Source organism: Pogona vitticeps, chromosome 4 (assembly GCF_051106095.1).
Source record: "Pogona vitticeps strain Pit_001003342236 chromosome 4, PviZW2.1, whole genome shotgun sequence".
Classification (NCBI taxonomy): Eukaryota; Metazoa; Chordata; class Lepidosauria; order Squamata; family Agamidae; genus Pogona; species Pogona vitticeps.
The window spans coordinates 68,124,826-68,152,389 of NC_135786.1; the positions used below are offsets into that span (position 1 = coordinate 68,124,826).

Here is a 27,564-nt window from a genome sequence, read left to right on the forward strand (position 1 = left end):
TATTGCTGTGGCCCATTCTGTTATTATAGGCCTGACTGCTTTGATTAGCCAGGCCAGGCAAGGGCCCAGAGATGAGATGGTGGCATGACAGCGATCAAGCGCTTTGTCCACAATATCTGGCATCACAGGCTGAAAGAGATCAAGAGTCACCGGACAAGGTGGAGCGTTGGACATCTCTGCTTGACTCACTGTATCTAAAAAAGGAGAGAGCTCCCGGCGGATGGTCTCCACTTTAGATTTTTAAAAATCTGCAAATTGGTCCAGTGAAATACTAGTGGGAGGCCCATCACTTAGACAAATTCTGGATAGGTCACGCACTATACAGAATAACTCCACCTGCTGGTTTGAAGCTTTGCTTATCCGGTTAGCGAGATGTACTCAGCTAGCAGTCTTTACCTTGGCAAGGTAAAGGTTAGTTGTGACCCTGACAGCTATCCAATTATAATCCACCGGGTTCTTTCTCTACTTGTGCTCTAGCCTTCTCCTAAATTGCTTCATCGCTCGTAGGTCCTAGTTAAACCAGGGCGCAGGCCGAGTTCTGCGTTGGAGAGGGCATTTAGGAGCAATCGTGTCTACAGCCCTGGTGGCGGCGGTAAACCAGCCATCAACCAGAGCCTCAACAAGAGCACCAGCCAAGTCAGCCGAAACACCTCTCATGGCATCCTGGAATCCTACAGGATCCAGTAGCCTTCAAGGGTGGATCATAGAAATAGGTCCCTGCGAGGGGGAGAGCCACTGAGAGGTCACATTTTATTAGGTGGTGATCTGACCATGACAAGGGGACCAACACGAGGACAGTCACCATCAGACCAATTGGTGGAAAAGACCAGGTCTAGCATATGACCACTCATGTGGGTGGGGCCTTTGACATGTTGGGACATGTTCAAGGAAGCCATGGTTTCCAAGAACTCAAGAGCTGGCCCAGAAGTTTCTGCCTCCGCGTGGATGTTGAAGTCACCCAAGACCAATAGCCTCAGGGACCCCAACAGTGCTGTGGAGACAAAGTCCACCAGCTCTGGTAGGGAAATGGCTGGGTTGTGGGGAGTGCGGTAACCCAGCAAGATCCCAATACCATCCCTGGCCCCTATTGACACGTGGAGGGCCTCTAAACCCGGCTTTACCACTGAGTAGCGCCTAGTAACCACCAAGGTTTTTTTTATATACAATGGCTACTCCCCCCCTCCAGTCTACCCTGATGTTGGACAGCATAACCAGGCGGACAAGCGAGTGTTAGGGGCGGGGGCCTCTCTCCGCCTATCCATGTTTCAGTTATGCATGCCAGGTCTGCATCCTCCTCCAGAATAAGATTGTAAATAACCTGGAATTTGTTGGATACAGACCTGGCATTCAACAACACCAGTTTTAGAGTGGAGGGGTGGCTGATCTGGCTACCTCGATACTGACAGTTGGTCACAGACCCAGAACAGTGAACAGCCTTCAAGCATCTGTTCATCGTTCTAACACGGGTAGGGACTGTGCCAATGCCATAGCTCCCTCTACCTGTAATCACAGAGATGTTCATTGGCCGCTTGCTGGGAAGGCAGGCCTTCCATTCCATACCAAGAAAAAAGAGAAAAAAGAAACAGAAAAGCCTAAATTATTTTTTATATATATATATATATATATATATATATATATATATATATATACACACATATATATATATATATATATATATATATATATATATATATATATATATATATATATATATATATATATATATATATATATATAAAATAAAAAATTATTAACATACAAAAAAACATTAAACAAAAATTAATTTAAAGTGCCAGTTGTCCAAAAAGATGAAAGAAAAGAAAAGGAAGGAAAAACAATAAAATAAATTCCAGTACAATGTAAATAAATTTAAAAAATAAAATAAAACATACAGTGCAAAAAAAGAGAAAATATAATATATAAAAAATAAAATAAATTTAAAAAACAAACAAACCCACAGTTATTATCCCCCACACATAGTCCTGGTCTGCCTTACCTTACCTAGTGATCTTGTTTTACTAGATGTTATTAAGTCAGATGTTGTTGAGAATGTTCAAGTGTAATTCTTGCAAATGAGGCAAGTCTCAGATGTTTCAGCAGTGAGCAGAGGAAGCAACAGTAGCACCAAGCACAAAGCTGGAAATGGTGCTACTGTTGCCATTTCCCTCCTTTGAAAGACAGCTGAAAAGTTCTCACCAGCCGTGCTAGAAGAATAAGCGGAGGAAGTAAGTCCTGGCAGTGTTGCTGTTGCTGCAGCTCCCAATGTGGCAGTCCGAAGCCCACGATAAGATCTTTCTCTTTGCGGCTATCCTCAGCTCCCTCGTGCCCGGAGCCCCGCTCTACGAAGCCTCCCAATGCACTCGGAGCTCACGGACGTCCTCCAAACAGCCACAGAAGATCCAGCAGCTCCCCGACAATCCCCGGGGCTCTCTCCACGTGGAGAGTGCCCACGTGGGTCTGCAAAGTAACATTTTTAAATTTTACTTTGCAGACTTGACAATACTGAATTTCTAATGCTCTCCAACTTGAGTGTGTTTGTGTAATTTGGGCTTTTTTTAAAAAATAAAAGCATGGAACACTTCTACTGTGACAGTTCTCAAGAGGAAAAATCAACCTTGCCTAGTTTTATGCTGTATTGCACTAATACAGGACCAAGATAAAGGCCAGGGAAAAGTTCATCCTAGCAAGTGGATTACTTTGAACCAGATTTAAATGCTACAGCCTATTTTCAATAACTGATCTTATGTCCAAATCGAATGAATGAATTTATTTTTGTTATTTATTGACAATAATAAATCTCATTTACATGAAAAATTGACTTCCTTTGTTTGACATTTATACTGACGATTGATGTAATGTGGTAAGAAGCAGGAAACCTATCTCCTACAAAATAATAAGTTAAAGTTTGGTTGTTGGCCCCTAGGAAGGAGGTTACAAACACATCTCTACGTATTTATTTAGCAGCAGCAGTAAATGTCTCCCATTTACTCAATATTCTAATAACAATAATTGACATGACATTCCTCTAGCATATAATGTTAACATGTGGAGAGAAATTTTAACATATTGGTATAATCTAAGTCTTTGATACACTTAACAATGATCTGTCCAATACATATGAATTTGTCTGCAACCTGTTAAAATGATATGCCTAATACCATACTGGAATAATATATATTAATTGTTCTCTACTTGTACCCCTTTCAATGTCTTTTTATATCCTTTCTTATATTTTATTTATTTATTTATTTAACTTATATGCTGCCCACACTACCCAAAGGTCTCTGGGCAGTTCATTGCCACATTTCATTTTTGTAATTAAAAATAGTATTTTTGCATCTTGATTGTACTTTTATCCCATTATAAATAAGACATAGATAGGATAACAGGTGAAACTCCAAATATACATGAATCCTAACTAGCAGTGAGAATATCCAGTGTAGTATAGAGGATAGGGGAATGGACTAGGACTCCGTAGACCAGAGTTTGAATCCCTTCTCAGCCATGGAAACTCACTGGGGGCATGGAATGGGTAAAACCAATCCTTAAATATCTCACCTTGAAAACCCTGTTAGGGTTACTATAAGTCCATTCTGACTTGACAGCATGAAACAACAAGAAGCGGTGTAGTGGTATATTTGAATGAGTGAGCACTCATCCATAACAATTATCCAACCAACCCCCACCTCCAGAAGCAAAACTTAAATAAGCTGGATTGATTCATAACAACAAATGAGGAAAGCCCTTTTGTAAAACTAATGTCTCTTAATTCCCTGCAAAAGTCTACTTTCTTACAGCTATCCCAGAGGGAACAAGGAAACCTGGGGAAGGTGGAGGATGTCATTGTTTGTGATAATAGGAAAAGTCCTGGAGCTATTTTAAACCAATTATTTTCTAATTGACTTCACTGATGATAGCAGACTATGTACTGTATGTAAGAGTATGCCAAATAGTATACCAGTTCAGATCATGTTGCCTGGCATTTACAACTGTGTCCCCTGTTTTTTATCTTGGTATTTGGGTATAGCTGTGTCTGTGGGGAGAGAATATGATTATACTGTGCTAAGTGGCTGTTCATCCCTTGGATGGTAATGAAAGCTTTATATTATTTGACACCCGAAGCGTATTTCCTGACAACTATCATTGAGGCCGGTCTTACCTGCTAAGCAAGCTGAACTTGTCAAGCAGAAGTCACGGTTTCTGAATGTTTTGTTTACATGGCTATTATATTCATGCATGCACTGTTAAGATATGACTAGGATCTAGCAACCAGACGGCAGGACAAACAGGAAAATATTTTGTGTCAGTTTCATTGACATCTAAACAATACACCCATTTCTATCTGTTATCTAAAGATAAATTAGGCCTTAGGGAGGAAGCAAATAGATTTATACACATCCCTGCTTTTTAAATATATGCACTTATCTGTGTGTAGCCACAGACATAAGCTGCTTATACATATTATGGCTATGCCCCATAGAAGCATGTTTGGACAGTTTTTGTGTAGGTGGTATAGTGCTTGAACCATTGCTTTCATATGATTTATGCAATTGCAGAAACATTAGAATGTAAAATTCTGTCTGTAGCAATAGCGCTATACCAATCTTCAGCTGAAAACCAGTACTACAGTGGTCCATTATTTTGTTTTAGGCAAACATTTGTGCGTGTGAAAAGAAGCTAAAAAAATAATAGCAGCAAGCCATTACTGTATGTACTACTCCCTGGAACTCCTAGTGGCATTCAACACAACCTGAAAGATACAGGAGTTGGAAAAACCTGGTACAAGTCTTTGTTGTCTTTATGAAGGACATGAAATCTTATTCTTAAATGGGTCTGTCAAACCTTTTTTTGCTAGGATGTACCTTGAGTTCTCTTTTATTCTTTGTCCTGCATCAACAAAATTCACACATGGTGCAACTAACACAAGATAAGCTTAAATTGCTTTCCGGCTTTTCCAGTGAAACTGATCTTAAGGAGTGGTAGACAATACTGTAACAGCCTATGTTTCTCTAACTCTGTTTTGGGGCTTTGCTGAAGTGCAAGATGACTCCTGATAATTTCTTTCGCATTCCTCGCCATGTGCTTGTGTCTGTACATGTACTTATATATATACTGTACATAGCCAGTTTGGATCTTTAGCAGCATCACAAATCCTGTCTGCCTCAGTTGATTTCCTGTGTAAGCTATGGTGACACAAAAGCCCCCAAGCTCAAAACTACATCAGTCATAAGTTTTCTGACTGTTGCAGAATGACAAAATGCTGCAATAAATTAAGATTTCGCCTGGCCCTTTAATTACTTTTTAATGGCTTTATCAAGACATCTATATAAACTTGTTCAAAGGCCATATGCTTTTGGCTGAATATCAAAGACAAAAAGACGGGGCTAAAGCTAAGAATGCAGAGTGAGAAGGGCTACATAGTTAATACTGCAGCTGTACCGGGCCTATGTCTATTAAAACAAAAATCGATTACTTCAGTAGATCTTAGATTTCTGATGAATGGATGTTAAGAGTGCAACCAAAAATCCAACTAGTTATATATATACTTTGTAGTTTCATTTCGATACAAGAAAATCAGAAGATGGATAAAAAATAAGAAAATCATTTGATATTACATACTTTATACTTCTGTTACACACTAGGTAACATCTATTAGAACTAAAACACAGTACTGTACAGCAATTTCCTATAGTATTCTGCATATTTAAAATATTCTCCATCATTGACTTTAAATACACTTTGCAACATGCAGGCCCTGCAGTCAGCCCACACATTATTACAAAGTGACTATTTAAAACAAAAGTTGAAAAGCAAGTTTTGAAAATTGGATGAAAGCCATCTGGCTCCTCTTAGGTCTTTAAAACTTGCCCTGTCAGCAGTGTTGCAGTACCGTCCACAGGCATCAGCTGTGTTGAGTGTTAGACTGCTGCTTGGATGAAGTCATTATATTCGATGAGGCCAATAGCTGTCTTAAGATATCTAAACCATTTAGTTGGACCTGAAGTAAAAAGAATTAACTGAAATTAGGTACATGAATATTATGTAAATTGTGTGCAATTTTAATTTACAGTAGAAGTAATTGTTTCTCCTCTTATTTAGTAACAATAACAGTTTTCCAGAAAGACAAAGTATGTGCCCTTCCAATTAGGTGGGAACAAAAATAATGGTTTTTAAGTTAGTTCTCCGTTCTACAATGTACCTGTGGTACCTTGATTTAAAAAACTGCAACAAATAGTAAACTTTATACATTGGGTTCATATTATCTCTGTATTCAATGCAGTTCCTAAGATAGACAGATGGTAGACAAATAAGTAGGAAGAGCCTGTCAGATCAGACCAAAGGCCTGATTCTAGCATTATAGCATTCCATTCCCACAATGGCCAACCAAGTGCCTGTGGATAATCTAGAAGCAGAACATGAGCATACCCTGTAAGCAAATTCTCCATTAACTTGTATTCAAGGGTGAAAGCCCTATGCAGCCATTCCCCTCAATTCATAAAGAGACCTCTAATCATAGTAGGGATTCACATGTGCGCATAAGCCCCATGCTCTATCTTCTTGCCCATTCTATTCCCACAAGTCAGTTAAACTTTCACATCCTGAATGCCAAAGTCTGAAGAGGAACTTGTAAGCTCATGCAGCTTAACATGCTTCCAGAGATGCCCTGCCATATCAGGTTTGTGCATTACATGCTTCTCTTCAGAACTTCATGCTTCGTATACAAATATCTCACTGAATTTGTCATGATGAGAAGGAGTGCTGTTCTTGCATTTAGATGCCTGTTCACCCACTCAGCTGAGTGCCTGAATAAGGCTATAATGTCTCTAATATTGTAAGTAATAAACATTATGACTGATTGCAAGTGGGATCCTTAATTCTCTAATCTACTAATCCCCCCCTTATAAATGTACCCAAGCTATTATCCATCATTACTTGGTGTTAGTAAATTCCATGGTTATGATGTGCTGTGTAACAGTACTAAAATACTTTGCCATTTAGCTACCCTGAAAGATTCTGGGTTCTAATATTGTGAGCGGGGGGTCCGCTCCTTGCAGATTTTCATACATAGAATCATAGACAAGTGAAGTTGGAAGGGGCCTACAAGGCCATCAATCCAGGAATACAATCAAAGCATATCTGCCAGGTTATTTACATTTTTCTTGAATGCTTCCAGTGTTGGAGCACTCACCAACTCCCAAGGTAACTGGTTCCACTGACATACTGCTCTAACAGTTAGGAAGTTTTTCGATATTCAGCCGAAATCTAGCTTCCTTTAACTTGAGCCCACTGTTCACCCTGGGATGATTGAGAACAGATCTTGCCTCTTCTCTGTATGATAGCCTTTCGAATATTTGAAAAGTACTATCATATCACCCCTCAGTCTTCTTTTCTCAAGGCTAAACATGCCCAATTCTTTCAGCTTTTCTTCATAAGGCTTAGTATCCAGCCCCCTGATCATCCTTGTCACCCAGGGCCAAGGACTGAGCCTTGGGGTACCCCACTTGTTACCTCCTCCCACTTAGAGAAGGGCCCATTAATCATCACCCTCTGAGTATGCTTCTGTAGCCAATTGTGTATCCATCTGACACTTGATCTATCCAGCCCACACCTAGCTTGCGAATCAGGATATAATGGGGTACTTTGTCAAAAGCTTTGCTCAAGTCAAGATATACTACTTCTACAGCATTCCCTCTGTCTGTCAGGGAGATGACCTGATTTAAAAAAAGGAGATCAAATTAGTTTGGCAGGATTTGTTCTTGTCAAATCTGTGTTGGCTTCTAGTTATTACTGCATTGTTTTCTAGGTGCTTGCACAATGACCACATTATGATCTGTTCGAGAATTTTGCCTGGGATTGATGTCAGGCCTGTAGTTCCCAGGTTCCTCTTTTTTGCCCTTTTTGAAGATAGGGACAACAACGGCCCTCCGTCAATCATCTGGCACCTCACCTGTTTCCTATGATTGTACTCTGCTAGTATGTCTTATAGGGACGTGGTGGCGCTGTGGGCTAAACCGCAGAAGCCTGTGCTGCAAGGTCAGAAGACCAAGCAGTCGTAAGATTGAATCCACACAACGGAGTGAGCGCCCGTCGCTTGTCCCAGCTCCCGCCAACCTAGCGGTTCGAAAGCATGCAAATGCAAGTAGATAAATAGCTACCACCTCGGTGGGAAGGTAACAGCGTTCCGTGTCTAAGTCGCACTGGCCATGTGACCACGGAGGATTGTCTTCGGACAAACGCTGGCTCTATGGCTTGGAAACGGGGATGAGCACCAACCCCCTAGAGTCGAACATGACTGGACAAAAAATTGTCAAGGGGAACCTTTACCTTTACCTTAGTACTGTATGTCTTATAATAACACCTCTCATAATGACCATAACTGTGCAATGCTATTTCAAATGTTACTGCACCACTAACTTATATAAAGATATGATAATATTTGCAATTTTATTTATCATCCACTGTCCTGATGACTCTCGCTCTTTTTCACAGTTTTTGCCTTTTTTCATGGTAGCCACAAACTGGACCAACATTTTCACTGACCTGAAATGTTTAGTTTACAGTCAGTGTGCAGTAAGGGTTACACTGTCAGACTAGGACTGGAAGGGCTCAGGTTGAAATCCACATTTGTCCTTGGGCTAGTCACGGTCTCAAAACCTAACTTAGACCACAGAGTTATTGGGATAATAAAACTGAAAGGAGGAGGTCTGTGCTGTGCCTTCAGCGCTGAGATGAAAGATGCAATACTAGTGTAATCAATCAGTAAAACTCTATAAGGTTATGGGCGTCAAGATGAGTGAACATGCATGTATATCTTAACAGTGTGTAAGAGCTAGGCCCTGTGCATGTTTCCTCTAAATCAGGACCCATTGCCCTGTGGATTATTTATAACGATCAGATCACACAAGAATGCAAATATTTATTTCATCCTCTTACTTTGCTTCTCTTACTTTATCCCTCCAGGCATGCAAAGGTTTCCATACTAAGTGCCTGAGAAATCAGACATACAAACAAAGCCAAACTGACCAAATAGTAAAGAAAAAAAGTAAGCTAATTTTAAAAAATGAAGACTAAGACAAGTTCATGATGGAATAAACAATGTTTTCCTTTTAATGCTATTAGACACACCCCTTTGAACTTATGGAATTTATGGAGGGAAGAGCTGGCTTGCTAAATCTCCACTGATTCAATGGATCTTCTCTAGTGTTACTATGCTAAGCTACGTGATTTCAGCTGGAATCTCATCTTGTGAAGCTTTCAGGAAACATCCATAGGATCAGTCAGTAAGATCACAGTACTTTGCACCTCTAGCATTGGCATAATTCCCCATCGTTCTATGGCAGTAGCATAATGAGGTCATTTTAGAGTTCAGGTGAGTGTCTTGCAGGACGCTTCTCTTTTCAGATGGTGACAAGTACTGATGCATTTATTTCAAAACATGCTAAGCCAGTCCTGCTGTGTTTGTGGGTCCTTCTGCTCACTCTTCTGAATGGGGCAATAGACTTCTAATCCAAGGTCCTGCCCTGACAATACCAATTCTCAGTGGAATATTAACAGAATAATAATCAGTTTTAAAAATGCACTGCATATTTTTTTTTCTGAAGCAGGGGTAGGAATTGTGTGGCCTGTGTAAAATGGCCTAGTGCAGCCTCCAATCCCCAACTTGGATGGAGAAAAACCCTACCTAAAAATATACAGTCATGCTCCCAGAAGCCTGCAGGGGGCGAAATTGGCCATGTTACTACTATTTCCTCTTCCACCACCACTACCACTGCATACCATTTGTAGGCCCCTGCTAGCATTTGTTCAAAACCAAGCATCAGATTCCAGTCACTTCAGCTTTTGAGCAAAGGGGGGGGGGGGTACAAGCTACAGAGGTCTCAACTGGTAGTGGAAATGGGGTAGGTGTCATTTCAACAGCTGTCCATGCCTACTCTAATGACTTACGTAAGTTAGTTATACCACTGGGCATTGTGTGGTGCACTTTTTAATTGGACTTATATGAAGTCTCTTTGCTGTTGGTTGTTGTGGTTTTTTCGGGTTCTTTTGCTGGCCACAGAGACTGGCGAAACATCAGGAAGAACAACCTTCAGAACACGGCCAAAGAACCTGAAAAACCCACAACAACCATCAGATCCCGACCATGAAAGCCTTCAAGAATCTCTTTGCTGTTGCTTGTAGGAAAACATACCGTACATGGCTGACTTAGAGTGGGTTCATCTAACATATTTGATTAGTACAAGCAGCATCCTCCACAGCTTATCCTCTTCTCCATTCTCTTTTCATAGCAGGTGTCAGCAAACTCTGGCCATGTAGGGTTTATATATTCACATCTTGCAAGGGGTGTTAGTGTACTAATAGAAGACTACATCATATTTTCTTTTTCTCAGTTACTAACTGGCATCTAATAAACTGGATGAGTTCACATGTATTTTTATCATTCAGGAACTGCAAAATCCAGTGACTTTCTGCAGAGACATGAGCCAAGCTACTTTATAAAATTATAACTCCCAGGATATCCCAGTCACAGGAAGGTCCTGAGAGCTTTCTGTAATAATGAAAAAAGTAGTTAACCCCATATCTGATTCTGTGTGTGTTGAAATGCTATTACGATTGCAAACCCAGTGGTTTAAATCCAGATGCTGGTCCCAACTAGAGTACTAGCAACTGACTTAACTGATAGAACGATACATGAACACTTAGGTAAATCCCACTGTTTCAATATGTTTACTCTAGCTGGGACTGACAAATAGGTTTAGGCCAATAGATGCAATTGACATGTTCAGTTGTAATATTTCTGAGTAAAGTACATGCCTATGTGAAAAAGCCATAAGAGTTTATGGTGTTTCTATGCTGGCACACTCCATGTTTCTGTAGCCAGTTGATCTAAAATCAAAGTGGAAACAGAGTGCTGGTATTTTTATTTTAATCAGAACCAAACTTAAACTATTATTTGATCCTGCTAACTGAACCTGAACTGGAGCCAAGCCAGAAAAGAAAGTTGGGGGAAGCAGCTAGGTCAGTCGTTCAGAAAAGTTTCATGTTTTTTCTTCTTCAAGTTAAATATGAAAAATACTGTTAAAATAAGTATCATCTTGTTTTCATTATAAAACATGATTACAAATAACTAATAGACTTCAGACGGCTACCAAAGGGGCCTGTAGGAGATTGACCCACTAAACTAGGCTGGAGGGGCAAAGTGGTACAAGATGCATACAGCATGCGATACCATGTCTCAGATCCTCTCACCCTGCTCAGAAAGACAAAACCAAGAAATAAAACAAATGGCGCTCTCTCCTCATCCCATGCCACCCTACTGAAGTTCTCTCCAGAATCCCTTAACAATATTTTAGTTCCAGTTACAACTGATATTTGTTTGGCAGACAGATGTATGGCTTAAAACTAATTGAACAAATTACTTTGTTCAAGTAATTAAACTGAAAATATGTTTTCCTAGTTTGTTTCTTTCATCTTGGAGCAAAAACTAAACTTCAAGCCTCAGAAGGCACTAGAAACCAAAGCCGAACCAATATACAGGTTGATATTACTCTCCACTTCCATTCTATTAGTTTATGACACAACTATGCAGCCCAATGTAGGAACAAGGACCAGCCCCACGTTTGGAGAGGGGGAGAGAACTGCCTCAGGCAGCAGATGTTGAAGGCAGCAAAGGCAATGGCAGAGTTAGTCATTTTGAGACCAACAATCATTCTAATAGAGCCTGCTCTGTACTCCCTTAGCTACCATGCTATCCTCAAATGTAGGAGGACTCTCTCAGCTATCAGTCCAGTTGGTTTCTGTACATGGAGAAGAACATGGTGCCATCTTGTCTTTTGCCTGAAGCACCAAGCTGATTTCAGTCAATTGGGCACAACCATTGTTCCCATAGCATTATGTATCATTATGGTGGTGCTGCCAGCCAGGCCACAACACTGTTCCAGCATAGAAAAGTTTATGTTCTATCTGTGACAAACAAGCTGGCAATAATCTGCCAGATATGAAACAGCAAACAGAATGCATTAGGACTCAACCTATTACATATCTTAGGATATTTCAGCTATTTCAGGCTTTCTTTCTTTCTTTCTTTCTTTCTTTCTTTCTTTCTTTCTTTCTTTCTTTATTTATTTATTTATTTATTTGTTTGTTTGTTTATTTATTTATTTATTTATTTATTTATTTATTTATTTATTTATCCCACCTATCTGGTCAATTACGACCACTTTCTACAATAGAGATCTTTTAGGTAGTATTATAAAGCCAGCTCTAAATCTATGCATCCAGTTGTACCTCACTTCAATGGGACAATGAACATACTGAATTTTCCTGAAAATAAGACAGGGTCTTATATTAATTTTTGCTCCAAAAAACGCATTAGGGCTTATTTTCAGGGGATTTTTTTCATGTACAAAAATCTATATTTATTCAAATATAGTCATGTCATCTTCTTCTGGTTGCTGCACAATGGTGAAGGGTGGGGTTTCACTTTAACTGGGGCTTATTTTGGGGGTAGGACTTATATTACGAGCATCCTGAAAAACCATACTAGGGCTTGTTTTCAAGTTAGGTCTTATTTTCAGGGAAACTGGGTAATGGAATTCTACCTGATAGGAAGGTTCAATGTACCTATAATAAGATAGCATATAACTTCTTGCAAGCAATTCAGTATGGTATTAATAATAATTATGCACCACCAACTCAATCTAACTTGTGGTGATCTTCCCATAGTTTCTTCAGTATAAAGTACTGAGAACTGGCTTACTAGTCCCTCCTTCATGAAAGGAGAAATATCCCAATATGCGCGCACACAGTGGGTTATATCAGCTGGCCCCCTCTTGAGAGGCACAATGGAAATCTGAACACCTGGTGTCACAGCCAGATGCTTCATCCTAGTCCAATACAGTATCAAATAATAATAATGTGCTATCAAATCAATTTGGACTTATGGTGACCTTTTTCAGGGTTTTCCAGGTAATACTCAGAAGTGGTTTACCATTCTCTTCTTCTGGGGGGTGGGGGTTGCCCAGAGACTGTGCAGCATGTCCAAAGCCACACAGGCTGGCTGTGATCACAGATGGAGCAAAGTGGAGAATCGGAATCCCAACCACTAGCTTCGCAACTAGATATATACCTCAGTGAGCTACAAACTGCTAATATAGTATGTAGATGGGTGGGGTAAACATGTAATTAAATAAATACCAGTCACTACTGCTTTGCAAAACAGTTATGGAAGAATGTACTTTTTGAAATACATTCTTCCATAACTGCACTTTAAAGAAGGTATAACATTTTGGGTTAAATCCAGTGTCATGGTAGTATACACCTGCTAACATAATAAGATTTTCTCCCTCTCACTTCTCCACAGTTTTCAAAGCATTCTCAAAATCTGCTCCACTTTCAGGCATTCCAGAGCAGATTTTGAGGGTGTGTGGTGAGAGAGGCAAGGGAAAGGGAGTTGGTTCCATCAACAAATTGAACACATTTGATTCAGTCCCAAGTACATAGTTATAGGCATGACATGATTTGGATGGTTCCAAATTTGAATTTAGTCTGCATGCTGTCAGTCAAAAGTTAGCATTTTGCTTACTATCCTCTTGAAATGATGTACAGATATCCACCTGCAGGGAGAAAATGGTGTCAGAAAGTACTGTCCTAGGAACTCATTTTAAAAGGATATGAATCAGATTTCTTTTTTGCAGAATGAAATCCACTATGATATTGGAAAAGAATGATGTTAAGAAAGGTTTGTGCTTTTAGACAACAATTTTGATATTTCAACATTTCCCAGGGCCCAGCAGTTTCCCTTTCTGAGCTAGCTGGGCTGGTATCAGGGGTAGTGTTGGAATCCCCTCAGCTTGTTGTGCTGGAGGACTTAAATATTCATGCCAAGGGAACTTTGTCAGAAGTGGCTCAAGACTTCATTGTCTTCCATGACAACCATGTTTTTGTTCAAATGGTATCTGCCTCCACCCATGATGCTAGACACACTTTAGACCTGGTTTTCTGTACTGGGGTAGATATTGGTGATATGGGTGTAGAGGAGCTCTCTGCAATTCCATTGTTATGGACACATCATCTGGTGGGATTTAGACTCAGTGGCACACAGGGTCTCTGCAGGGTTGGGGGACCAAATAAGATGGTCCACTCCAGGAAGCTGATGGATCCAAATGGCTTCATGATGGCTCTTGGACTCTGTTAAAGCCCTGGTTAATCTGTGGAATTGGGGAATGGCTATGGCTGTTGACATGATCGCTCCTAAGTATCTCCCCTGCCACAAAATAGAGCCAAACTGACTCCTTGGTTTACCAGTGAGTTGGTATGATGTAACAAGTGGTAGAGATTAGAGTGGCAATGGTGGGGAACTTGGACTGAATCTGACCGAACATAGGCTAGGGCCTATTCTTCTCTGCCACCATTGCGTCTGCACAGAGTCATCCAGTGGAACTCTTTTGAGTGGCCTGTTACATCAAAGCAAAGCAAAAAAAGCAAAGCGTGCTGCTTATATACCGCCCCATAGTGCTTCAAGCACTCTCTGGGCGGTTTACAAGTCAATTATGCAGGCTACACATTGCCCCCCCCCCCAGCAAGCGGGGTACTCATTTTACCAACCTCGGAAGGATAGAAGGCTGAGTCAACCTTGAGCCGGTTACCTGGGATTGAACCCCAGGTCGTGAGCACAGTTTTGGCTGCAGTACAGTGGTTTAACCACTGCGCCACAAGGCTCTTATCAGGGCCATACAAATGCTGGGAGCCAGAGTTTGGGGGTTCAAATGACACTCAATTCTATCTCTCCTTTCCAATTCCAAGGAGACTGTTTCGGCTCTAGATCAGTGTCTAGTGTCAGTAACAGACTGGATGAGGACAAACAAACTGAAAGTTAACCCAGGTAAGACAGATGTGCTCCTGGTCAATAAGAAGGCAGATGAAGGAATAGGGATAAAACCTGTGCTGGATGGGGTTACATTCCGCTGAAAACTCAGATTTGCTGCTTAGGTGTACTCCTGGATTCATCCATGAGCTTGGATGCCCAGGTTTCACAGGTGGCCAAGAGTACATTTGCCGAGTTTAAAACTGGTGTACGAGCTGCACCCATTCCTTGAGATGTCTACTTTGGCTACAGTGATGCATCCTTTAGTTACATCCCACTGGGATTACTGTAATGCACTCTGTATGGGGCTGCTTTTGAAGATGGGTTGGAAACTTCAGCTGGTTCAAAATGCAGCAGCCAGACTACTGATAGGGGCAGTTATAGGGAACATATAACATCCTTTGGTTGTTGTGGGTTTTTTGGGCTTCTTGGCCATGTTCTGAAAGTGGTTCTTCCTAACGTTTCACCAGTCTCTGTGGCCGGCATCTTCAGAGGACAGCAAACTGAACATGGCCAAGAAGCCCGAAAAACCCTTTCAGAACACGGCCAAGAAGCCCGAAAAACCCACAACAGCCATTAGATCCCGGCCGTGAAAGCCTTCGCGAATACATATAACATCCTTGTTACGACAACGGCATTGGCTGATCAAAGTGCTGATCATTACCAATAAAGCCCTCTGTGGCTTAGGTCTAGGCTACCTGAAGGACCATAAGCTTTCTCAGCATTTAAGATTATAAGAGGAGGCCCTTCTTCTCAGCCTCATTGCCAATGTTGGCATAACTGATGGGGACACAAGGGAGGGCCCTCTCTGTGGCTACTCCCAGGTTATGGAATGCTCTCCCTTTGAAGGTCAGGTTAGCCCCCTCCCTTTTATCCTTCCTCTGACAGCTGAAGACCCACCTTTTCAGACAGGATTTTAACAATCATGGCTGAGTCCCTGAATGCCATTTTTAGTTAAGATAGTTGTTAACATTTTACTTCTTTTTAATTATTTAATTGCATTGTAACTTTTCTAGTTTGTTTTTAATGTATATCTTATTTTTTAAAAAATCTATTCTTTTTAATACTGTGAGCTGCCACGGGTCCCTTTATCAGGAAAAGGCAGCCTATAAGTAAACTTCAGCTGGTCAAAAACAACAACACTGTAGTAAGATTGTTAACTGGGGCTGGTTAAGGGGATCACATAACTCTCCCTGTTACAGCAGCTCCACTGGCTACTGATTTGTTTCTGGGCACAATTCAAAATGCTGGTTTTAACATATAAAGCCCTAAACAGCTTGGGTCCAACCTATCTCATGGGTTGTCTTTCTCTCTCTTATAAGGCTCCCAGGGTGTTAAGATAATCAGGAGAAGCCTTTTTCTCATCCCCACCACCTTCACAGATGTTTGGTAGGGACACAGGAGAGGGCCTTATCTGCTACTACTCCAAGACTTCGGAACTCGCTCCCACTGGAGGCCAGGCTGGCCCTATCTTTGCTATACTTCATCAAGCAGGCAAAGACCTTTCTCTTTAGGCAAGCTTTCCCTTACTGTCTCAGAGGTATTTTTTAACAGATTGTTGTGCCTTGTTGCTTTTAAATGTGTTTCTAGTATTGATTTTATTTACCATTTTATATAATATTTGTTTGATTCATTTCTAATATCTGCATACTGTTTATATGTTTTAAATATTGTCTTTTAATTATATAAGCCACCTTGGTTCTTTTTAAGGAGAAAGACAGGAGAATTAAAAAATAATTAAAAATAAATATTCTGCGTGCTATGAATTTTACTGCCACACCTATTAATTCACATGGCTTTGTTGAATTAAGACAAATCAGAAGTAAATCTCAGTGATATAAAAATTTAATTTTAAGCTTGTGCACTTATAGTCATACTGAAGTTGCAGTCAAGTTCTCATTAACTGGACACAGACATTTAAACAGATGGCATGTATTTTTAAGTGTCTCCAGTGTTTGGATGCCAAAAGTCATCCTACATTTCTACAGCCTTTAATCCATTGATCTAACTCATCTAGTCAGAAAAAGTATGGACAAGGGACAGAAATACTTAGAATAAACAGAATGATAATGTTGGAGATGTAGTATTATGTACAATAATTTTCCCCCCACATGGGTCTTAAGCAAACTGCATCAGCTCCCAGTTTGCTTCCAAGCTCAACTCAAGATGCTGGGTTTGATCTGTTGTTGTTGTTGCTGCTGCAACTGCAACTACTATATGCTGTCAAGTTGCCTCTGCTGTATGGTAACATTATGAATGAATGATCTCCAAAATGCCATATCATTATTAGTCTTCCTCAGCTCTTGCAGTCTCAAGGCCATGACTTCCTTTACAGAGTCAATCCATTTTATATTCAGTCTTCCTTTTTCCTGTTGAGGTTTGACCTATAAACCCCTAAATGGCTTGGAGCCAAGGAATCTGAAAGATCACCTCCTGTACCTGCAAGGCATTTGAAATCCTCAGCAAAGGCCTTGTCGCATGTTCCACCGCTGGAGGCCTAGACTGGTAAGTACCCAAGGCAGAACTTTTATCTGTAGCAGCATCAATTGTGGAACTCCCTCTCAAGGAGAACAGGACTGACTCCACCTCTGTAGAGCTCACAACAAGCCGCTGAAACTATACTGTTACAATCTAGAACTGTCTTTCCAAACTGTTTTCAAGATAATGTTTGAATTTTTTTTTCAAATGCTGTTTCAAATCTGATTTTAATTATGTTAATCTAATGTAAATTGCTTTGGGAACCCTGGTGAGCAAAAGGCCAAAACATAAGTACAGTAAAGAAACAAGTGCAAGATATAAATTACTTTTCCATAGCAAAACTCTGTCCAGGGTTCAGAGGAATCTGTTTTGAAGGCTGAAGTTCAACTTTGGAAAATGTGAAAAAAATAATTTAGAAGAGAACATCTCTCAGCATTTAGGAGTGCTTTAGGTTACAATTACAATATATACTGTACTTGCATATTATTTATACTGCCCCTACTGACGCAAACCAGGTATGGTCTGACTTATTTCGTACTTTGAAGGCAACCACTGCTTCATAGCGAAAACCCTTTGGTGCCATTCAACTTCTCAGAATGTTTAGAATATCAACGTTTGTTTCTTTCTAAGCCATGAAGTCTTTAAGTCATAATGGTGTGAATTCATACCATGTTCTCCATGGCATCTCTGTAGTACGCAGACCCCATCCCATAGTTTCCCCTGGCGTTTATAGAAGGGCGTCTCCACATCGCCTGACTCCGCAACAGTTTGCGACGCGGTGACAAGTCATTCCGCATTTTATCAAAGGTGCGCGGTCGACGTTAAGGACGAGGGAGGGGAGGCGGCGGCGCAAACGAGAAGGTTGCTGGCTTGCAACAGTCAGAGCAGTCTAACGCTGACCCTTCGGCGTGACCTTGTCTGGGCCGTCTCCTTAGTAACGGAGACCCAGAGAGAGAGAAAAAACCTGCAGACCGCTTCTTTCGAGTTACCTTTTTGCTAGCGGTCTGACCTCTCTGCGCTCAAGAGATCGGGGGCAGTGCCGTGGGGGCTATAAGGAGAGAAAACGTCGGCGTGCGTTTAGCTGCTTCGTGCTACGGGTGTGTGTGTTTGTATCTATGGCTGGGGGAGGAAAGCGGCGACCCTACTGTGGCGTGGAGGGTACAGTCCCTACACGTCGCCTTAACTTTTGGCCGGCCTCTACCACCCTTCTCGCCTCCGACCGGGAGCCCGATCTAGGCACGCGTGAGGGTCCGGAGAGAATAAAATGCGCCGGGCATCTTTCTCCGTTCAGTCTCTGCGCGATGGAAAAGGGGTGGGGAAGACACCCATCGGAGTCCCAAAGGGCACGCCTCGGAGGGCCATAGGAAGAGCCCTGCTGTGTGTGGAGCGGGGGAGAGGGTGCCCTCTGTATGGGGACGGGGGGGGGGGGGCGCGAGAAACCCCTGCGAGAAAGAGGCAAACCTGAGGAGGCAGGCTTGAAACACGAGGGGCGAAATGTCCTCCGAAGTGTGGGGACAGACAGAGGGGTGTGTGTCTGTGTGTGTGTCAGAGGCTAGGGCTGCAGGCCCTCCTCCGCTGTCTTGGGCAACGGCCGGGTGGGCGACTGGGGGAGGCAGGGAGGGACCGAAAGGCCTTACTGCCGCCGCCTCCAGCCCCCCCCCCCCCAACCGACTGCTGCCTCCGGGACCCGAGCTGACGGTCAGCCCACCCGAGGAGGGCTGACGCGCCCGCTTGGCTCGGCCTTGCCCTCCCGCCCAGGCCTTCCTGCTTTTTTGCCGGCAACTCCGTGGCGCCTCCTTAAATCTCTGCCGTTAAAATGTGGGCGGGTGTTTCAAGTCAAAGAGCGCTCAAATGTTTTTCCTTTTCAAAAAAAGCTGCCGAGGGTTAGAAGTTGGGGAGGGGAGGAAGGAGACTGGAAATGGGGACAGCGGCAGCGAGGAGGAGCAGGAACCGGCTTCCTCATCGGCAGCCCGCGAAGAATTCAAGCAAGCAAGAGCTCGCCGGCCTCAACCCACGGGGACGGGCTTCAGGAGGCTCGCCGAGCGGAGAAGGCGGTCTGAGCAAGCAGAGAGAGTCCCTTCGGCCGCTTTGCCGCCTTCCAGCGAGGCGCCAGGTTGCGCCGGGATCCTGTCAAAAAAAAGAAAGAAAGAAAAGGGCGCAACGCCTCGGCCGCACCAGCCGCTGCCTCTTGCTGACTGCCGCCCGAGTCTTCACGAGGACGACGAAAAGGGGGCAACGGTTACGGACATCGCAGCGCCCACCCGGGCGCTCCGCACTGCCGGAGGAGGAGGAAGAGGCAGCGATCTCCTCCTGGGTGTGACCGGGCGCAAGACTGGCAAGCAGTTCCTGGGCATGGAGCGTAGCCGGATAATGGCATGGCGGGGTCCGGGCAGCGCCTGCCGCCCCTTTGGGCTACCTGGGGGCTCCTGCTCTCCCCGTGAGCCGCTGGAGAAGTTTGGCAGCTGCTCCGCCGCCGGCTGGCGTTAACCCTTCCGCTGCCGCGGCTGGTTGGAGCCACCTAAGTCAGCTCCGGCGAGCCGAACGTTTGCAAGAAAAAAAAACCCCAAAGCAGGCGGGGAGTGGGCGGAAAGACGGGGCCAAAAAAGAGAGAGGAAGAAGGAGGGAAAAAAACGCAACCGTTCGGGATCGTGTATAAGAGCCATTTGAGGAGAAGCAGCGCGCGATGGAGGTCGGAGGTCTCCCCTGGACAGCACGGTGGGTTTACTCCTTCCTCCCTTTCTTTTGACCCCCCCTCCTCCACCTCTTTCTCCGCCTCCACCTTGTTCTTCACCTTCTCCGCCTCTGGTTCCGCATTTCAGTCAGCCTGGCGGTGTTTCTCTGGATGCACAAGACGCCACTTGGAAGGGCACATATCATTTTATTTTCGCCCTGGCCAAGGTCCTCGGCGGTGTGTGTGTGTGCGTGCGTGCGCGCGCGGGGGGGGGGGGGAGCGAGTGCTGCGCGCGTTAGAGGTGCAGCGATCTGCTTCTCAAGCGGAGCAGCAGCAGTGTGTATCACGTGTGAACCCAAGGGGCGGGCTTCTGGCAAGGAGCTTTTTTACGAGTATTTACTACAAGAAGGTCTACTCCAGAAGATTAACATCCCTACTCCTGTCAGTTTCCGATGGCCATGCCCGGTTAAAAATAAGAAGCGGAAGAATAAAAAACACAAGCCCAAGTCCTCTGCTCCTTGCCGATCGTCACTCGCCCTAAGGAATGGCCGAACCTTTTGCGAATGAGTTGGCGTCCGCAGCTGCCAGAGGGGACCTAGCGCAAGTTACTAATTTGTTGGAAAAGAATGTAAACGTCAATGCACAAAATGGATTTGGAAGGACTGCGCTGCAGGTTGGTATCTAAAGACGGACCGTGGCAGTCTTTCACCGCTAGGCGAACTGGTTTGACTGGGGAGAGGACCGTTTTCAAAGAGGGGAGGGGAAAATCTGCATTTTTTAAAAAGCGAGTTGGTTGCCATATTTTATAACTTTAGCAGCTCCAACTCTCTAAAGTGGCGTACTTTTAAGTAAAACGGGTCAGGAAGGGTGTTTTATTTTAATCTCGACATCAACGCGTCCACACGTTAACTCGAATTTTAAAATAAGCCCTTTTTCTGGGGCAGGGAAGCAAGTGGCGAGGGGGGGAGGGGGAGGGAAAGAAACCATCCGGGCTAGGTCGTGTTTCAGAGCAGGTCGGTAAACACCTCGTTTCTGTTCTTCGAAATCCCGATTAAATGTTTTAAGTTTCTAGCTGCTGGGTACTCTTTGGCTGATGAACGCTGAGGCAGTTGAGGCTTCTTTCTTTCCCTCCGTCTCCCACCGTGGCGAGTTCATATTTTTCTGGTATCGCCGCCGAGTAACTAAAATGTACGTTAAGGGAGTCGGATGATCAGAATCCCGCACTTAAAGATAGTGTTCTGTCAGTTTTTCCCCATCCTTCTTCCTTTTAGCAAACTGGTGGATCGCTTCACGGCGAGGATTTCCTTGCCCTAGGTAGAACGCCGTCTACACCCATTTCCAATGTTTAGATTTACAAGCGGCAGCTGGAGTCTTTCCAACTACTAAAATCCTGGACCCGTTGAAAGATGTTTTCTTTTGAGAACATCGCATAACGGTGCTGAAAGTGTTACAACAATACACGAGAGAGAGAGAGAGAGAGAGAGAGAGAAAAGAAAAGCAAACCACACAGCCACGGAAGAAATGTTAGAACGTAGGTGAAAGCCCGAGACTGGTTTGCGTGCCAGGCAGTGGATCAAGTGTGCATTTGGGACCACTGAATAGCTCCTGAAAGAAAGGGGGAAAATTTTAGTTTTAAGTTCCAAAATGTGGTCCGCTTTCAGAAATGTTGTTATAGAACACTTACATGGAAGGGGGCTGAAAGATCGGTAAAACACAAAACTTCCTCCCCCTCTCTTGTTTTTGAGAAGAACACTTGCTGTAGCAAAGTTTGTAATAGCACTGTATGGCGTTTTGTTCCTACTGTATTTACAATCCAGCTTAACAAGCCTAACATTATTTCCCTGTCTATAAGAGGACGTATTTGAGGCACCTCTGCTAGAATAGAAAATGCACAGTGATAACTGTTAGATAATGAAGGAAAAGGTAGTGAGATTTCCAGAATGAGACTCCAGTTTCTCTTCCAAGTGAAGAGGCAATGGTATTCCTTTTCTCCCTCTCAAATGCCTTAGAATTTACCGGGGTGTGTTTTCTAAGCAGAGGCTTAATATCTAGTTGACTTGGCGAAGAGCATCTTTTCCACCAGCCACACATTTTGTTGCTGCTTCATCAGAAATGATTATTTGAGGCACACACTCTGCACATGCACACACATCCTAGAATAACAGCTATAATATACAACAAAGAAGACTGGTGACTTTTTTTCACCATGTATAATCCAGCTAAACTCGAAAAAGTTGATAGTCAACACAGTTCCTAATAGTGCGTACACTTTATTGTATCAAAGAAAGTGAAAACTTGTTTTGCTTCCTCTTCTTCCAAGCTCCACCAGGCTTTTTGCTGTTATTTTCTCTGAACTTCTTTCTTTTTAAAAACAGGTGTTTTAGATCAGGTCATCTTCTTTTTATTTGACCAAGAAAGGTCAGGTTTGCTTTTCTAGGCCTTTCATTTTCTCTTCTTTTCTGTCCGTTCCTTTCCCCTTTTGAAAATATTCCACACCAGAAATGCTTACATATGAGCGGTTATTTAGAATTCCACTTCCCTCATGTTTGTCTTGGTACACCTTCCCTCCTTTTAGTTTTTCACCATTTAGATGCCTGGATCTGCTTTCCTGCCCCGCCCCAAAATGCACAGGTTCCAGAAAGTATGCTGGATAAGACATTAAATCCTGAAGGTATTGATTCTGACAAAATGATGAAGAGCTGTGGTACTAGTTTCTAGAATTCTAACAATTATTGTCCTGGCCCTTGCAGCCTAGATCTGAAAGCCAGAAGGCAGGTGATGGTAAAACAAAGCACACCACGATCACCCAGTAAACTTCCCTCTTCATAGTTGCCGTTTCCCACTAGCAGCTGTTATATATTCTGCTTCCTGTGTTTCTCCCTTACAGAACTTTGATTTTCCTCTTGTTTTTGCAGTTATTTTCAGTTTTGTTTGTTGTTACTCCATGTTGAAAGTAGAAAACAAACATTCTTTGCAAGAGACAATTGTACAAGGGTGTGTGTGTTGTGTTCCCTTCCAGTAGAGGCGGGGAGGGGATGGAATAGAATGGGGTTAAAAAGTATTGAGAGCAAAGGAACACACCATCCTTCAAAACTGGCTGTTCCCAAAAGCAAAGAACACTACCGAAACATAACCTTCAGTGTATTATATTACAGAATATCCAGCTGCATTTTTTTAAAAGACACAGGGACTAGAAGATTCAAGAACCCAAAGGGCTCTGGAGCTCAGTAGTTCTGCTCCTAAACTGGAAAAAACTGTGCATGTGCTCCATTACTGCTTTATAATCATTTTGTGTTAATATGTAATAGCAGGGATGATGCTGAGTCGTAAGAGCTCTCCATTTAGTGATAAGCACAGAATGTTTACAGGGAAAAGGAAGGAAAGGACATTTGGAGAAGCCTACAGATTTTTAAAACTTTCTATTCAAACCAAACAGGAGGACCTCAGAAGGGTTTTTGCCCCTCCTCACTCATTAGAGGAAACTAGAATGTGTGTTCATTTGCATTCATAGAATCAATACCAAACAAAAACAGAAGTGCAATCCTAGCCACAATTACCTGAGATCAATAGAACTCTGCTCAGATTGGGCCCTGTCTACAAATGTGGTGGGACAGACCACTATTCTCACGTAGTCATATGCTTATATTTGTAATTAGTCTGTTAATCTACAACATAAACATTCCAGGATTCTAATACAATCTCTTGACAATACAGGGGTCATAGATTATTCTTCCTAATAACATTATTTTCTTTCAGTTTCCTCTTCTATCTTACTCATTTTGGCAAAATCTCATTATGTACCTGGCCTTGTTTGTTTGTTTGCTTGTTTGTTTTGTGCTGGCTGCAGCAACGTTTGAATTTCTATTAACTAGCCAATTCAGTTCAAGGTATTTTCTTAACTACCCTTTCCTTTTAGCTTTAGGATATTTTTTGTTTTATTATGACTAAATTGTACGTGGAGACTAATGGCAAGGGTCTGCTCCCAGTTTTGAACTTTTCTCTCACTGCCCAGTCCTCATGGTAAATAACTCTTAATTCCTAAGGTTAGAAAATGTAGGAAATATGGCCAGTGTTAATAACATAATTGTCAGTGTACTTTCTGCATTTCATTTCCGTTGGTTTCACTGACTACAATCCAAGTGCTAACCATCTGTACTTGGTGTGTGCTTGTGTATATGTGTATGTAATTTTGGACAACAAACTTCATGGATCTCATGAAATGGGCTCTAGTCCAAAAAGGTTTATGCACTTATGACAAATGTGTTAGCCTTTAAGATGCTACAGGACACTTTAATTTTTTTTTGTCTTGGAACAATTAACACAGTTATCCTTTTGGAAATTGTTATAAGAAAAAATGTGGAGGTAAAATATAATGCACACATAACATATACCCTATTTCCCTGAAAATAAGACCTAACCTGAAAATAAGCCCTAGTATGATTTTTCAGGATGCTGATAATATAAGCCCTACCCCCCAAAAAAGCCCCAGTGAAGTGAAACCCCACCCTCCATTGTGCAGCATTGTGCAGCAACCAGAAGAAGATGACATGACTGCATTTGTATAAATGTAGATTGTTGTACATGAAAAAAATAAAACATCCCCTGAAAATAAGCCCTAGTGCGTTTTTTGAAGCAAAAATTAATATAAGACTCTGTCTTATTTTCGGGAAAACACGGTAATACATTAGTGTAAATATTTATATCTTGTAAATAAGCAGTCTACTACTAGAGGCTTATTTGCCCCACAAATGATATAGACAAAATGTTTAAGTGGAAATCCGATTTATCTCGTTCCTCCTTGATTTCTTTGGGGCTGATTTGCAAATGTTCTGGATTTTGCTTCCAAATTGTGGGATTAACACAGGGGATGAGACTGGTCGACATAGTGAGGGGAGTACACTACGTTGGGAGAGCATCCTCCGTGGAGGTTCTTCCCACATACCTCTTCTAGTTTTGATTATTATATCGGAATCTCGAGTACCCCGCCCCCTTCTCGGTCTCATTTCCTACCGATCAAAGTGCTTTGTGTGGAATCCTCAGAACAGTATCCCGAAGAGAAACCTCCCAAGGTATCCGTAGCATCTTCTGAGCTGTGGGTCCTGTTCTCCCGCCGCCCAACCTGGCACAGGGCTTCTGTAGGGCAGGGAACAGCAGGTGGAGTTAGTTGCTCCATTTCTGTATCCTCCCGGATAAGTGTTGATTTCCTGTCCCGCATCCCGTCTATTAAAAGCAGGAGCTGGAGAAGCTGCACCCCTACGGAGGCAGGCTCTTTTGCAACAAGGACTGATAGAGGAGTCCTGAACGGGTGCGCCGGGAAGAAGTTTCATGGAAATATAAGACGTTCGCATTTCCAAGTATTAAGCGTGGCAAGGAAAAATGATCTGCCGCCTGTTAGCCCTCCTCAACTCTTGGGCTATGGTAAAGCCACCAGCCCAGTCTATTGCGCTTTGGATTCTCGCAGGTAAAAAGTTAAGGATGTCAGGATACGCGCCTAACGTGTGGATCGAGTTCACGTGCGTGCTTTCTTTTTTTCCTCTCCTCGCCCTTCTTCCCGCCCTCTCCTGCCAGGTGATGAAGCTGGGGAATCCAGAGATCGCCCGGCGGTTGCTGATGCGAGGCGCTGACCCGGACCTGAAGGACGGCACCGGCTTCGCGGTCCTGCACGACGTGGCCCGCGCCGGCTTCCTGGACACCCTGCAGACTTTGCTGGAGTTCCACGCGGACGTGAACGTGGAGGATAACGAGGGTAACCTGCCTTTGCACTTGGCCGCCCAAGAGGGCCACCTGCCTGTCGTGGCCTTCCTGCTGGAGCGCACCGCCAGCCGCGTGGAGCACCGCAACAAGAGGGGAGCCACCGCCTGCGACCTGGCCAAGCTCTACAAGAGGCACGCCGTGGCCAGGCTCTTCGAGGGGCGCTGAAGCGGCCGCCAGCCGGCGGAGGAGAGGAAGGCGCCGTCGGCGGGGACTGAAGCCGCAGGTCTTTGCTCCGGACTCGAAACAGACCCGCTCCCGAAAACGTTGCGGCGGTGTCTTCTCCTCACCTTGCCTCCCACTCCTCCTCCTCCTCCTCCTCCTCTTCTTCCCTTCTTCATATATTTTCTTTCAAAGGCAGACGTGGGGGTGATTCTTTCTGTGCCTCTCTTGCGGACAGAAGAATCACGCCAGTAGCAGTTTTTCCTTAAGGGCGCGCGCGCTCAGAAAGCCAGCCCGACCGATGCTCGCTTTCCCCCCTCCCTCGCCCGCCCCTTGGTTTGTTTCTGTTCATCTCTCACTTAAAAGAAAAATACAAAAGCAAATGAGTTTGGGAAAGTGCCTTTTTGCACTATAACACCTGAAATCCACTGGGCGTGCCAGCTGCAAGGAATGATGGGTTTTGCAGTCCTTAGAACTCATTTTTTCAAGCTCGGTTTTAAAAAAAAAAGGAAAGTAAGGGCCAGCTTCCTGCTTCCCCACGGCTTTCTTTAAAAAAAAACTGACTGTGATTCCCCGCCCCCCCAATCATCTTGCCTAATAAAGGTTAAAATAATATGAAACAGCATATGAAGGAGTATAATTGCGCTGTGAAAGGGCTTTATGCCCGAAAGGGGCGGAGGGGGAGGGGGAGGGAGACTTTTGGAATACATTGATATTTCGCAAGATGGTGACACTAACAAAAGCTTCCAGTAAAACATTCCCTCTACTATTTCATGGGAGATATACAGATATCCATGGGAGATCTCTCTGTGTGTGTGTGTGTCATTATTGTTATGGGTTCTCTGCCATTCATTCAGAACAAACTTCTGTTAAAATTGGTGGGACTTGTTTTCAAGTAAGCTTGTTTAGGATGTAAGCTGATGTCAATTCATCGAGTGTGTCTGTCAGTGTGGGGAGAGGCAAAAGATGTCTGTGCTTGGATTTGTGTTTTCATGTTGAAGACTGAGAATAGGGAAGATTTTAACAGAGTATTTTATTATCAGCAACTTGCTTCTAAAAATCTACTTTTAAACTCCTGAATTTCCTAGATGTGGACATACTTTGGACATTTAAACATGTTATTCTTAAAAGAACACATCATTTGGCAACTGGCCTTGGAACTGGGATATTAATTAGTAACATTAAGATTGCCTTTGCTGGCTGTTTTGTTTTACCAATACCGAAAATCCTTCTGGTTTGTTTCAGAAAGTTGCCAGCCCACTATCATTTACTCTAGAAGAGTTGCATTTGTTCAAGTGGAATTAACAAACTGGTTTTTATTTGAGCTTAAGAAATAATAACTTTGGCCAAAAATTGTTTTACAGAGTCCATGATTCACCGTAGAGGTGGGTTTGCTATAGAAGTTCAAGGAGAGAAATTGTTTGTAAAGCAAAAAATGTGAATGAAGTTGAACTGTGTTTTAGTTCTCCTGATTTTGGTTTCTAAGCTTTTAAGTAGAAAAGAGCAAACTTAAAACATGATATACTTTGCATGGAAGTAGATGACAAAACATGTAACTTTTATCAAGTACTTAAAATGCTGTCACCTCTCATACTGCTACAGTTTTCTCATTAAAATCTCGTTGTGTTGCAGAGTAGAA

The 27,564-nt window shown here is 42.9% G+C and overlaps 1 protein-coding gene across 5 annotated transcripts in view; it reads left to right on the plus strand.

Annotated features, from left to right (window-relative positions):
- LOC140706634 (cyclin-dependent kinase 4 inhibitor C) overlaps nt 1-27,564 on the plus strand; it is a 31,272-nt gene extending 3,708 nt beyond the window's left edge. For 2 of the 5 annotated variants that reach the window (XR_012086398.2, XR_013544917.1), the window contains 2 exons: nt 2,316-20,056; nt 25,581-25,719. Coding sequence is in view for 1 of the 5 variants with exons in the window: in XM_020788144.3 (XP_020643803.1) it covers nt 20,557-20,685; nt 25,581-25,931 (480 nt within the window). In the remaining 4 variants the exon portion in view is untranslated. Of the gene's footprint in view, nt 1-1,683; nt 20,686-25,580 lie in introns of those variants that run through there. The other 3 variants (XR_013544918.1, XR_013544916.1, XM_020788144.3) reach the window with 3 other exon arrangements.